The 13766-nt window shown below is 32.2% G+C and overlaps 2 protein-coding genes across 2 annotated transcripts; both read left to right on the top strand.

The window, feature by feature from the left end:
* Positions 1–1989: 1989 nt before the first annotated feature.
* LOC131927926 (ankyrin repeat domain-containing protein 17-like) lies at positions 1990–3099 on the top strand. The gene has a single exon (XM_059283802.1). The coding sequence runs from the start codon at positions 1990–1992 to the stop codon at positions 3097–3099; it is 1110 nt and encodes a 369-aa protein (XP_059139785.1).
* A 3975-nt stretch (positions 3100–7074) lies between these two features.
* LOC131927925 (uncharacterized) lies at positions 7075–13463 on the top strand. The gene is made up of 8 exons (XM_059283801.1): positions 7075–7188; positions 7266–7389; positions 8013–8114; positions 8786–9000; positions 9927–10022; positions 11775–11829; positions 12005–12201; positions 13428–13463. The coding sequence occupies exons 1-8, from the start codon at positions 7084–7086 to the stop codon at positions 13461–13463; spliced, it is 930 nt and encodes a 309-aa protein (XP_059139784.1). The 5' UTR covers positions 7075–7083.
* The last annotated feature ends 303 nt before the right edge of the window (positions 13464–13766 follow it).

The raw sequence follows: 13766 nt of genomic DNA, 5'->3' as shown, positions 1-13766 counted from the left end.
CCATAATTTACACATAATAAATGTGATATTTGATCCTTATGATCTAAGTAATTTTAAAGTAATGTATTGAATATGCATTATATTTTTCTAATTATACTTCTCTTCCTATTTTTGATGTTTAATTCTTTATATGTTGATATTAAAAAAATTAAGGAAAAATTAATCAATTTTATTGGTTGGTATGTGTCTAATGTTTTGGCTTGTAAAACAAAAGAATAATATACATATTATGAAAGTATGATTTACTACTATGGCCCATAGGATGTCCCTGAGACCACCTAGCTCTGATGGGCACCTGACCCGCATTAGAGAATCAAGGCAATTGCAAATAGTACTGACCACATTGTCCCCTTGTTTGCAGACGTTTTTAAACCAGATGAGCTCTACTTTATCTGCTGCCTTTGCTTTGAACATGAACTGGAAAAAATATTGTAATGATGAAAACAATGATTTTAACAATTATACCCCTGAATTATTTTGTCTAGAAAATGAGAAACTGAAATTATTTTAAACACAATATGTTGTTACTGTTTACATGTTACTTTATTATAAGATGTGAAAAAAAGAAACGTTGTTTAATACAGTTTTCTGTGTTAAATAAAAAGAATTGATTTAATAAACTATCATTGTGTTTACTTTGTTAAAAGTTATGTATAATTGCTTTATAAAAGCAAGCAGAACATATACATTTGTGTGAAATATGATATATTTTAGAGTATTATATTTTAAAATACTTTATGAAATTTAAACGAAGTAACACTGAAAACAATGGTGCAGCATATGGTAAAGTATGATATTTCTTGCATAGTCTGTCTATGTTGGTAAGTGAAAACATATCGTTTTAAATTGGCGTCTACAAGAAAAAAAAATAACGTATGAGTTAAGCAATATGTGAATATTTGTGATTAAAATATATATCAACGGTGACATATTTCAACAGCACCCTTGAATGATCGATCTAATGAGCCTACATTGTTCACTGTCCTAATATAGCACTTATAATTTATCGATTATATTTTTTTTGGTGGGTTGAAAAATCAATTAAACTTCAGTGTAACATAAAACCAATCAACGTATCGTGTCGACCGATCAACGTGTTAGACTGATATTAATAGAATGTGGCCTCCACAAAGCAGTGTGTGACCTTTATAGTTCCCGGTGTGTAGCCTAAATGTGCAGTACTCAGACATATATTTGTTTTGTAGCACGTTTTGCATTATTTAGATTTTATTTTTCTGCGATGCATTTTTAATTGTTTTTTCTACGAATGTTCATGTTGTGTAATTCTGATTCTTGTTTCAAGATGTACTTAATTTGTTAAAATATCAACGTTGTAGCAATTATTTTTGCGAACTCAAAGCATACAGACATTATATTTAAACGTCAAGCAGTTGTTTTTATTGTAACTCGTGATAAGATGAATTCTAGATACAGTAATGCAGAAAAAGGAACCATAAAAGAAAGTGAAACTGAACGTGGATTAATTTGGTTTTAGCAGTATCAATTGTAATTAAAGTTTTGCTTGTAGATTTGGTAAGTTTTTATTTTTTTTTTATTTTTTAACAATGTAGGTTTATAACCTATATTAAAATGAGACGTCATTTTTAAGATAAAATATAGTTGTGGAAAGAGATACAAAACATATACTTCATGTTACTATATGATGCTAGCTGTATAGTGCTTGTTTAAAATAATGTGTGTTGATTTCTTATAATAAAGCTATTTTTTCCAAATATTAATTAATTGACAGTCTAATATGTAGATTATGTTTTTGAAAATGTAAACGGAAGAAAATGGTGGAGTATTTTAAATATTTTCTAATTAAATTTATTTTTGGAAAATGACGCCAAGTCACTTGTGAATTCTCAATTGTCAGTCTGATATGCTTAAATTTTTAGATTGTTCGGTAAAAGAACAATTCTTAGATTCATCCTTAAAATATATGAAGCAGTAATTCTATACAAATACTTTAATTCCAGATTTTCAGCAATGTCTACAAGAAACGATAATCTAACTAAAGATTTGATAGACGCTTCAAAGTATGGAGATATAGAGAAAGTAAAAAAACTACTTAAAAGTGGTATAAATGTTAACAGAAAAAACAGTCTCGGTCGAAACGCGTTACTGTACGCATCTCATTTTGGCCATACAAGTATTGTAAAGGTATTGTTAAAACACAATGCAAGTCTCACTGACGTTGATAACGACGATTGTAATGCTTTGATTTTTGCTGCACAGAAAGGGCAGACAGAAGTTGTTAAATATCTCATTGAGAAAGGTGCCGATATTTATTGCATCAACAGATTTCATAGAAATGCTTTAATGGAAGCCAGTTTTAATGGTCGAACAGAAACTGTTGGATTTTTATTGTCTAAAGATTTTAATATAAAACAGACGGATAATGATGGAGATAGTGCACTGTTGCTTGCTTGTCAAGCTGGACACCTCAGTACTGTTGAATTACTTTTACAACATGAAGCAAGTTTGACTGAAGTGAATAAAGATGGATACAACGCTTTATTAAATGCTGCAAGATGCGGTCACACAGAACTTGTAAAATTTCTTATTAAGAAAGGCTCTGATATTAATTGTGTTAATAAATCTCATAGAAATTCATTAATGGAAGCATGTTTTAATGGACACGAAGAAACGGTTCGTTTATTACTTACTCAGAATGTTAATATCAATCAAATGAACTGCTATGGGTATAATGCGTTATTAATAATTGCTTGTGAAAATAAACAAATCGAAATAGTTATGTTACTTTTGCAATATCAGGGAAGTCTGAGTGATGCAACTAAGGAAAGATTTAACACTTTGATACAAGCTGCATTAAAAGGTAACACAGAAATTGTTACATTTCTTATTGAGAACAATACTACAAGGACGGATAATGAAAAAGAAAGCGCGCTGTTGATTGGGTGTGTAGTTGGACATCTAAGTATTGTTGAATTACTTTTACAACACAGAGCTAGTCTGATTCAAGTAGATGGTAATGGATTTAACGTTCTGATCAGAGTTGCAAAAGGCGGTCACACAGAATTTGTTAAATTTCTGTTTGAGAATAGACCTGACATTAATTGTATAACTATATTTTAGAAAAATGCTTTAATAGAAGCATGTATCATGGGACAAACATAAATTGTTCAACTTTTACTGACAAAATACTTTAATATCCATCAAATGACCCGATGTGCGTACACATCTACTGCGTTATTGCTTGCTTATGAGAAGGGACACATAGGTATTGATAATTACTTTTACAATATAAAGCAAGTTTTACTGCAGTGTTAAAAACTGTACAGGGTAATTGAAAGATGGAGGGGGGAGGGAAAATGTTATGCTCCAGAATAATAGTTATATTTAAATACATGAATGCAAGTAACGTAATGCAAGTAATCAATCTTTACATGCATATTTAATTGTTAAACGTATAGCTAATTTAACATGTTAACATTAATTTAATAAAATAAACCTCATTTTATTACAATTAGGGAACTATCTAGTTTAATTATATAAATCACTATTCTTATAGAAATTTAAGTATAGTGTACAACTTCAAAAAATAAAACGCTTAATGTGTTCTGAAAAATAGTTCGACGGTACAAAGTCATTTTATTTTCTGCTGTATCTTTTCATTTAAAAAAAAAACTATAATCAGTATACAACAAAAATCAAAAGATTTCGTACACACATAATGCATACAAAATATAATAATACTGTTTAACACAACTTATGCAGTATACATTAGTTGTTCCTTTAATTTAAAATTAAAATTTTAATATATTTTAATTTTATATTTTCGCTCCTTGCAGATGACTAGTTTTTCAACCTACATTTTTATAATAATTTAGACTTGCATTATGATGAAGGAGTAATTTAACAATGTTGAGATGTCCAGCGTCTGAAGCGAGCCATAACGCATCATGTCCCTGTATGTCTTTTCTTTTCTTGTTTATAGACGTTGTCAGTAAAAAGTTTACAGTTTCAATATGTCCAATATAAGAAGCCTCCATTAAAGCGTTTCTACCAGATGTATTAACATGATTTATTGGAACATTTTGATCCATTAAAAATTTTACAACTTCTGTTCGACCGCCACTTGCAGCTTTTAATAAAACGTTATATCCATAATTATTTACATCATCGAGACTAGCGTCATGCTTTAATAGCAGTTTTACAGTACTCAGATGCCCTGCCCCTGCGGCCAGCAGTAATGCAGTGTTCCCATTGATATCCCTATGCTTGATATCACAAGAAGCGTTTATTAAAAGTTTTACGGTATCGTCGTGTCCTTTAAAAGCAGCTTCCATTAAAGCATTTCTGCCAAACTGGTTGGTGACAGTAACGTCGAAGTTTTTATCTAACAAATGTTTCACAAGTTCCGTGTTGCCGTCTTGTGCAGCTTGTAGAAAATCATTTGATACTTTACTATTATGTTCATCCATAGTTGGGTTAGTTTCTATAGTTGTTTAATTGTTCCATAGTTCTGAACGAAATAAATTTAAAAAAAAAAATGTTAGTTATCTTTTATTGTTATTTGAATCGTAAGTATAGTAATATTAATTTTATAGTATTATCTCTATGTAAACGATACATTTTTTTAAATTTACAAATCACAAGAATATTCTGTATAACCAATACACTTGGGAAATATGTAGTAGAGTAATATAACGTTTACTTTTGGTCTTGTGGTCGACCTATTGATCATTTATTCTACCGAATTTGCACATTGGTTAAAAACATGGTCAACCTAGTTAGTTTATTCATGTTAACCTCTAAACGTAATTTAAATATACATGTAAACTCGCAAGCTAGTTACAGTACACTTAAAAACGAATCAAACATACAATTAAACATAATTAAACTATACGTATTAATTCAAAACATAATTAAAATTTAACCAGTTACCTCAAATTATACTTCATGTTGGTAGACGTAAATAGCAACTTGTTATTTATTCAGCTCACATATGTGAAATTCCCGATATAACATGTTTTCAGCAATGTTTTGAAAGCCAGTAACTCACGATCATTTTTCCCAAAAAGATATTTATAGAAAAGTTATTTTTGGATTTTCCGAAATCTTGTTCTTATACTTAACGGGTCATTTGAAGGTTAGTTAAAAAAAGTCTCTAACAAATAGGCAGTTAATCTTCCAGACTTTTCTCTCCAGGGGGGGGGGGGGGACTTGATATTTTTGTGGGGAGGGGGCGGACAACATTTTCCGGGGGTGGGGGAAGGACACTTGTAAAAATATATGTTTTCTATATAAATTTCATTTCGTCCTGGGAGGTGGCTGTAGACTTTATTCGGGGGGGGGGAGGGGAAGAGTCCCCCCCCCTCCCCGAAAAGATGCCTGGAAGAAACTGTGACGTGGGAGAGAAAAATGGTCGATTCTGTTTTGCGGTCGGACGACAAATCATGTTTATGTTAATTCAAAATTAGCGTTATCAATTTTAAAAATGAGTCTCATAAAAAGGTTATAAATCTATAAGTGTATTTTCTGTCAATGTGTATTTCGGGTCTAGATACGATGCTTGGGTCTGTAGGAAAAAAAAATAAAGTTCCCTTTCAAACCTCACGGTGAAGTAGAGTTCACCTGTTTCTGTGACCTCGACATATGAAGGGATATTGTTATTAGCACTATGCCCATCCGCCTTTACTATCCCTAACGTGAGTTAGTTAGGCCTACCCTCCAGAGCTAGGTGACTTAAACCCGGATTCAAACTATGTCTCTATGAGGTCTTTTGTATGCATTCAACTCTGATGAGTAGCTGTCTCAGGTAATGGAGAGTAAAGGAGGCTAGGCACAAAACTAACCACACTTTTCTTTAAATGCCGTGGTCACACAAATAGGTAAACCCTACTCCATCTATATACTTTGTGGTCGTAAAGAGTTACTTTACATGTTATTTCATTAGCAGACTATATGAACATTTTAAAAACTGAAACCATGGTATAAAATGCCTCGCTGTTTGCGTTTTAAACGATAAGGACAGAATTCCAAGAAAGGAACTGCTGGTTTTATTTACAGAAGAAACAAAGATTGCTCAACATTGAATCGATGCAATCAATACTGCTAAGACATGATATCGATCAGACTGTATAGTATCGATATATTGGTTAGCTTCATTCTTTCAGCTTCTAAATATAGACATTTGAGATGATTGTTGCAAGTAGATCGCGTTCAACGTGTTTTCATTTTTATTCCATTTGTTACCTTCAGTTTGAATGTAAGTATTTGTGATCCGCATATACAAGGCCCAGGTGTATATCTAGGTACTGTGTAAGGATGTGCAATAGCTTATTCTAGCCTCAGTAGCTGGGATACCACACGCTCAAGTTCGGTGTACTAAAAAAATCACGATTTATAACATTTGTTATACGTAGGCAATTTGCAAAAAAAAAAAAACAAAAAAAAAACAACAACAGATGTGTATTAAAAAGTAATATAGTTCCGTCATATTACTATTTTTTAATTCAGAGTTTACATGCTTGAATATATGTATACTTTTCATTTACTTTCAGTTAACTGACGTTTATTTTGAAGCCTTATTTTTTAAAAATACAAATATTTTGAAAATAGATTCGACTCATTTATTCGTATATTATATACCTGTGAGTATCAAACATATTTATTATTATTATAATACACATCAATGATTACATGTTTGTTTTTATATTGTAAGCCTGTATCATTACTTGTGCCTTTTTATATTTTTTTAAAAATTGGTTTTCCAGTATTTGCTCTTATTGATTGTAATTGTACTGTTGTTTTGTAGGTTGAATAAGAAAAGGTTAGGATAGTCTCGAACTTAGTGGAGAGTGTGCGTGTGTGAGTTGAGTTAACCCCGGGGTGTTTATGTATTTTTACCACCAAGGATAAATCCCGGGATAAAAGCGGAATGGACGAAAGTTAAGGGGCTTTTTGGTGGCAACTAGTATAGAGTACGTTAAGTGGATTTGTTAATAAAGGCGATCTGTTCAGTGGTATGGAAGTAGGTCACAACAATAGAAAATACACATATTTGTTAAATGACATAAAAACCTATTTTTTATAAAACAGATTAATTTGAAGAAAATGTCTCGCAACCGAAAGCACGTAAGGCGTATACAAACTTTAATCAACCAATTCCAAGAAGAAACAGAGAGCCTACAGATGACCATTGATAATTATTTTACAACGGTAAAATATTCCTTTAATCTATCTCTATTTTTTTTTTGTATTTGTTACCAGTTATTCTACTTTAAACACTTTTTCAGATTTTCAATGAAGCAAACCAATGGGTTACCAAACCAGGAGACAGTAATAAAAGCTTTAAAGAAATGTCAACTTTACTGAAAGACGGGATTCAGTGTGTTATGGGCACAATGGGGACAACATCTGGTAAAACATACACAATATTTTCAATAAATGAAAAATATGAAGTATAACCGAACGAGGAGTCAACATAATATATAGATAAAGCTCATCATCTTCTTCTTCTTCGTTCTTAATTTTAGTGTTGGAAGTAATCCCCTCCAACACAATTAAGTACACGTGTCAACTGGTTATGCGCCATTGACTCCCATTTCAGCCTGCTTTCCTTTTTGGATTTGATTCCATAGCCTTTGTTACAACCAAGAACAAATTTCAAGGCAACAGTTGTTCTGCCGAACGCGAGACTTTTCGGTTTAGCAAAAATGAGTTTTACCGACCCGACCACGCCGACCCAGAGACGTAGCGAGGGGGGAAGGGGGGAGGGACATATGTACCCGAGCGCCAACCTTTACGGGGCCTCAAAATGGGTTGGAAAAACAAATTGAAAGTTTGAGGAGGGGGGGGGGTTGTGAATCAAAAGTTCGAGGACGGGGGTGTAAATCGAAAGCTTGAGGGGAGAGGGGGTGCGCCGACCCCTAGATACATCGTATGAGTAACGGAAAATTACTGTGCTGATATATATATATATATATATATATATATATATATATATATATATATATATATAGATATATATATAATATTCCTAGTGAAAAGTATGAGGATGGAGAAAAATGAAAATGAAGAAAGTGACGAATTGACTGATGAATCATACATCCAAAATAATGGACGACATTATTCAACAAGAGAACGTAAGACTTGCATTTTCATATGCGCTTATATTTTGATAAGAGCTAATAACTAGTACATGATTCATTTAAGCATAATAAATGGTTTTGCTTTCTAATTTTATTAAAACGTGCGGTAAAGAAATAGCAATTATGTTTATCGTCAAATAAAATAAAATTAATAAAATATTTCAAAACTTTGTATAAATAAATTAGTATTTTACAATTCAACATTAATGACGATTTAGTAGCTATTGCAATGTATATGCAATCAAATTGTATTCGGACATATTTCTAGAATAATTTACCCTTATACATTGTTTAACTTTGGCAAGAATTTAATTTAAACCTACTTGTTAATTTTGATCAAGTAATGTTACTTAGAAAACCATAAGAGTTTTATTATTATTAAACATCGTTTAATATATCCGAAATAACATAAGAGCATGTTACAAAAACGCCATCTAAAAGAATGGTAACTAAATAATATAGTATTTTTATTTATGTACGATACATTCTACTAATAATCAATTAATTAATGTAATTAATACAATACAATAAAATTAGAATATTTAAAGTTACATATTATATTCAGATATACACATCATTGTATTACTTAATTCTCAAACAATAGCTGGAGTTGTATTTTAAAATAATGCAATCATAATTATAATATTGAAGACTTGTTTTGTAAGTTACAGACCTTACATTGACGAATATATTAAGCCGACTTGAGAAACTCGAGGCAACACATTCTTCGGTTCAAGGCACACAACTAGTTGAAAACACGGAAACAAAAGCATGGAGAAACAATTTAGTCTTAAGACAACGTGAAAATGAAATACAGATCGAAATGATGACACATCAACACAAACAGGATTTGTATATGCTAAAGGAAGAAGTCAAGGAGGTTAATAATTGTGTTGAAGATCTAAAAATCGAGATCACATGCTTAAAAGAACAATTAATCAGCACAAATAAACAACAGGAAAACATACTTCTTAAAACCTCGACATTTGAAATAGACATTCACGGAGCAAGAGCAGATATGGAAAACATAAAACAAGAAATGAACGGATTATTAAGCAAGACTGGAGAATTGTCGCATGAAAACAGTAGATTAATCGATTCTACTAACAAACTACAAATGAAGGTTAAGTTCTAACAATATAAAAGTTTTTTGTAAAAGTGCTATGTTTCTAAAATATTTGGACTGTTAGGTCGGTGTACTACTCGCTAGAAGATTCCTTGTTTGGACCCTGGTTTGGAATCTAGACTTAAAGAGGCGACTGAGTCAACCCAGCTGTGATGGGTACCTGGCTTTTTTAGGGAAAGTAAAAGTGTGTGGGCATGGTGCTGATCACACCAGTGTATTTTTCTTTGGGGGGGGGGGGGGGTAACTTGATATTTTCGGGGGGGGGGGGGGGGGGAACAGCATTTTCCGAGGGGGGGGGGCGGACACTGGTAACAAAATGAATTATATATAAATTCAATTTCGTTCGGGGGGGGGGGGGGGGGCAGCGGTATAATGATACTTGGAAGAAACTCAGAAACTCTGGACCACACCATCTCTTTATATGCCGAGGTCTAGAAACGGGTGCACTCTACTTCATCTGCTTAAGGATCGTAATGTCTGAAATAAGAATTGCATATTGCTAATCTATGTCTAATCTACATAGTTTTGAAAAGTAATATATAATTTGTATGAGATTATTAGATTCTTGAACCAGCTTTTTGAAAACATTTTTAACTGCTATGATTATTAATTGTCTTTAGTCATGAAATTTAATCCACTATCACACGTTTTTTTTTAAAAATCTATTTTAAATTTTACAGTTTGGTGTTGTTTGCAAAATGCTACAACGCGGATTGATATCAATGTCTCAAATATTAAACCAGCGATCGGGCGATAGGAAACGATATCTAGACAAGGTATATTCAAACATTACATTAACGATGTATTCGTTTAACTCTGATTTAGTACAGATAATGCCATTTCTTATTGTGTTAATAAATTACGCTAAGGAAATGTGTCACGTATATTTAAATGTGTCCCAAAAAAACTATTCAAAGTTCTTTATGAAGTAATTTTTACGTTGTAGCTCTGTATTAAGTTTTAAGCGATTTCCGATAATCGAAATTGAAAATTATTCTACTTTCAATTTTTCAAAAGCCTATAACTTGAGTACTGTTTTGGATAGATCTAATTTCCTGCCTTCTTTCAAATTTTTAGTAATTTCTGTTGACCGGAAGTGGTAATTTACGCTTTCTCAAAAACGCATGTGACTTTATAAAGTACTAATAATATTCCGCACTATTTTACACACATTGTTTGGCGTTTATTTGGTGTGCAATTCTTTTTTTTCTACGAGATTCTATTATATTTTAAAAAGTATAAGTAATTAAAAATTGATTAAAAATTATGTCAATATCACGAGTTGCCGTCCCCCATAGTGTTATATAAGCATATTCGAGAATATTTAGAGGAGATCACTCGCGGTTAATTTGTTAGTATGATGCAATGCTTATTATTTTGCAACAAAGATTGAAGCACATCGATGCTTCGATGCAGTGTTTTAATGAAAGCGCTAGAAAAAAGGACAGATATACTAAAACTTACATGTATATTTTTAATAAATAGCCAGTTTTATAATGTGTCTAAATGTAATAAAAACATCTAAATTGCGGATTTATTTTTATTTTTAAACACCCAATTTATTGTTGGACTAAAAAGAATGGTTAGCGACGGAGTAGTCTAGCGGTAGTGAGCTTAAATGCAAAAGCGTAAGTCTCGAGTTCAGATAGGTAACAAGCTACCGTCAGTGTAAGTAAAGGCGGCTTGGCATTGTGCTGACCACATTATCCCTTTATATGCCGATGTTACAGAAATAAGTTAACTATACTTAACTAGTCGCGTAAACCGTCAGGTTTGAAAGGTAACTGTACCGTTACTTAAAACAAATAGTTATAATGATAAGAAGTATAGAACTAAAATAATAAATCTTCTATTTGTTAATTAATTAATGCAATGCATACGCATATACAGCTTATATATATATATATATATATATATATATATATATATATATATATATATATATATATATATATATATATAAATAATGGTATGTATTTAACTTATAAAAATGTGAAAAAATAATACTTACTTACTTAATCCTCATCACTCCCTGTGGAGTATAGGGCTGCAACAAATCTCCGCCATTCCACTCTGTCCTGGGCGAGCCACTTTAGTTCATGCCAGGTTTTGCCAGTAGCCTGTACTTCTTCTTCCATCTCCCTCCTCCATGTTCCCAGTGGTCTTCCTCTATTTCTCTTTCCGGGTGGGTTCCACTTCAGCGCCATGTTGGGGAGTCTTTTTTTGCTCATGCGTAGGACATGGCCCAGCCATCTCCATCTCCTCGTTCGAACCTCTGAGACAATGTCGTTTAATCCTGTCCTTCGCCATATTTCCTTGTTCGGGACTTTGACGTCCCACTTTATCCTGAGGATGCGTTGAAAAAATAATACATGTGTTTAAAGTAAAGAAAATTCTATAAATTAAATGAAAACTGTAGATCTTTTTCAAACACAATAAAATAAACAGGTAAGAATTATATTTTAAACAAGTGTCTTTACATCTATGAAGTGTGCACATTTACAAATTTTATTTTTGTTTTGTTTTAGCTGAAAGACATTAAAAAAGATGTTTCAAATTTGAAAACAGTCTTACACTCGTGTTGTGAGTATTAAACAACTTAAAATGAGTTAGCTTCATTATATTATGTTAATTTTTAAATACACATATACATTACTTTGGCCTTTACATATATTTTAATACAGTTTATAACATGCATTTTATTTTTATGTTGTTAACATATTCAACACCAATTACAATGTTATCTTTTTTTCCCCAGGTCAGTACCTACTTACTCCAACCGCCATTGGTTTTATAGCGAGTGATGGTTATGAAAGCCTAAACCATGACATCGTGTATCGTAGAGTCGAACGTAATGTTGGAAATTATTTTAATGTTAACACAGGCAGGTTTGTTGTTCCAGTGTATGGCCGGTATATCACAAGTCTTACGATTGAACAAAGAGGATGGTATGAAGTGAGAGTTCGTTTTGTTTATAGATCTGGTGGGCGCTTGTGGCACATCGGTAATATTGTAACAAAAGGACAGTATTTAAAAGAAACAATTACAAGCGTAGAAGTGTTCAACAGTGGTGCAGAATTGTACTCGTACGCAGAATCTGTTGATGCATACTTGACGGGTACTCATTTTTCTTGCTTTTTAATCGGTACGTAAGTGTTTATAAGATTACGCAGATTTAAAACTAGATTATCAACAAAAAATACACTACTAATTTTTTATTTGGTTTAATATAATAATGATAAATTCATTTTGTCCACATTGAATTTCTTTCTAGTTTGTTAGGTAAAATTTATTTAATACAAGAACACTTTATGACATTATTAAGGAGTGTAGGTGTCGGCGTAGTCGATTCGGTAAAGCTCATGGTTGCTTAACAGAAAAGTCTCGAGTTCGTACCCTCGGGCAGATGAGGCTAGTTAGCTGGGGACAGCCACTCTTCTAGGAGAGACAACTCCAAAATCAAACAACTGCTGCATTGTAGTTTGTTCTTGGTTGGACAAAGACTATGGAAGCAAATCGAGGCTGACTTCAAAATTAATGGCCTCAATGGCGCAAACCCAGTTGACACGTATACTTAATTGTGCTGGAGGGGATACCTTTCAACACTAAAATTAAGCACAAAGAATAAGAAGAAGATTAACCAAAATAGTTGGTGGGATTTTGTATTCAAGATCTTAAGTTCTTATAAAATGTGAGTGAATTAAACGTTTGCATTGTGTATTGGTAGAAAAATGTTAACATCATAGGATTAGCAACAAGTAGAAGTTAAGTATAGGCTATATGTTTATGTATTTTCTATAATGAAATTGTTTTTATTAATTGTGTACATTGTTTATTAACGTTTTATAGATCTGCATTTGTCATGTATATATATATATATATATATATATATATATATATATATATATATATATATATATATATATATATATATTCAATTTCATTATATCGTAGTTGCTAATGTTGCTGGTTCAAACTCAAATGTCTGCTTTAAGTGTCTTTCATTACCTATAACGTCTACTGTTTCTATTATTTTCTATTCTTCGGTGGGGTATGTTTGAAATATGTGATCGACAACCCCCTCTGTATAATATTCTTCCTCAAAATTGAATGTGTGTGTGTGTGTGCGTAAATGTGTGAGTAACTAGTGCAGTTACAAAAGCAACTTTGTTGTATACTAGGACAAGGTCAATGCTAAAACTGAACGATATAAATAGATGCTGTGACGTAGCTGGTGTGACTAAAATAGAATTTGACTTGTAAACCTAATGACAATTTGACAAGCTAATAATAGAGATTATGATAATGGTGGTACCAAATAGTTTATTTTGACCTTGTTGACAACACTGGATATACAACTGGGTGTGTACATAAGCTGCGTTTCTTTTTGGGAAGAGAGGAGGAACGCTGTGAGAGAACGATAAAGGGCAAAAAAAAACGAAGCTGTAACGATCGGAAGCAGAAATGCTGAGAGATAGACTCAAGTGTTAGTAGATCGTGAGAGAGTTATTTAGTTATAT

The sequence above is a fragment of the Physella acuta genome, unplaced genomic scaffold (genome assembly GCF_028476545.2).
Source record: "Physella acuta isolate Inbredline_101_S28 unplaced genomic scaffold, ASM2847654v3 ptg001447l, whole genome shotgun sequence".
NCBI classification, from domain to species: Eukaryota; Metazoa; Mollusca; class Gastropoda; family Physidae; genus Physella; species Physella acuta.
The sequence above is the reverse complement of the archived record's forward strand: the minus strand, read 5'-3'. Positions and strand labels throughout refer to the sequence as shown.

Excerpts from the sequence above, each read along its gene's own strand:
- LOC131927926 (XM_059283802.1), top strand. The coding sequence starts at position 1,990 with ATGTCTACAAGAAACGATAATCTAACTAAAGATTTGATAGACGCTTCA.
- LOC131927925 (XM_059283801.1), top strand. The coding sequence starts at position 7,084 with ATGTCTCGCAACCGAAAGCACGTAAGGCGTATACAAACTTTAATCAAC. Across the intron at positions 11,830-12,004 it reads AACAGTCTTACACTCGTGTT|GTCAGTACCTACTTACTCCA; the intron begins GTGAGTATTAAA and ends TTTTTTCCCCAG. Across the intron at positions 12,202-13,427 it reads AACAAAGAGGATGGTATGAA|GACAAGGTCAATGCTAAAAC; the intron begins GTGAGAGTTCGT and ends GTTGTATACTAG.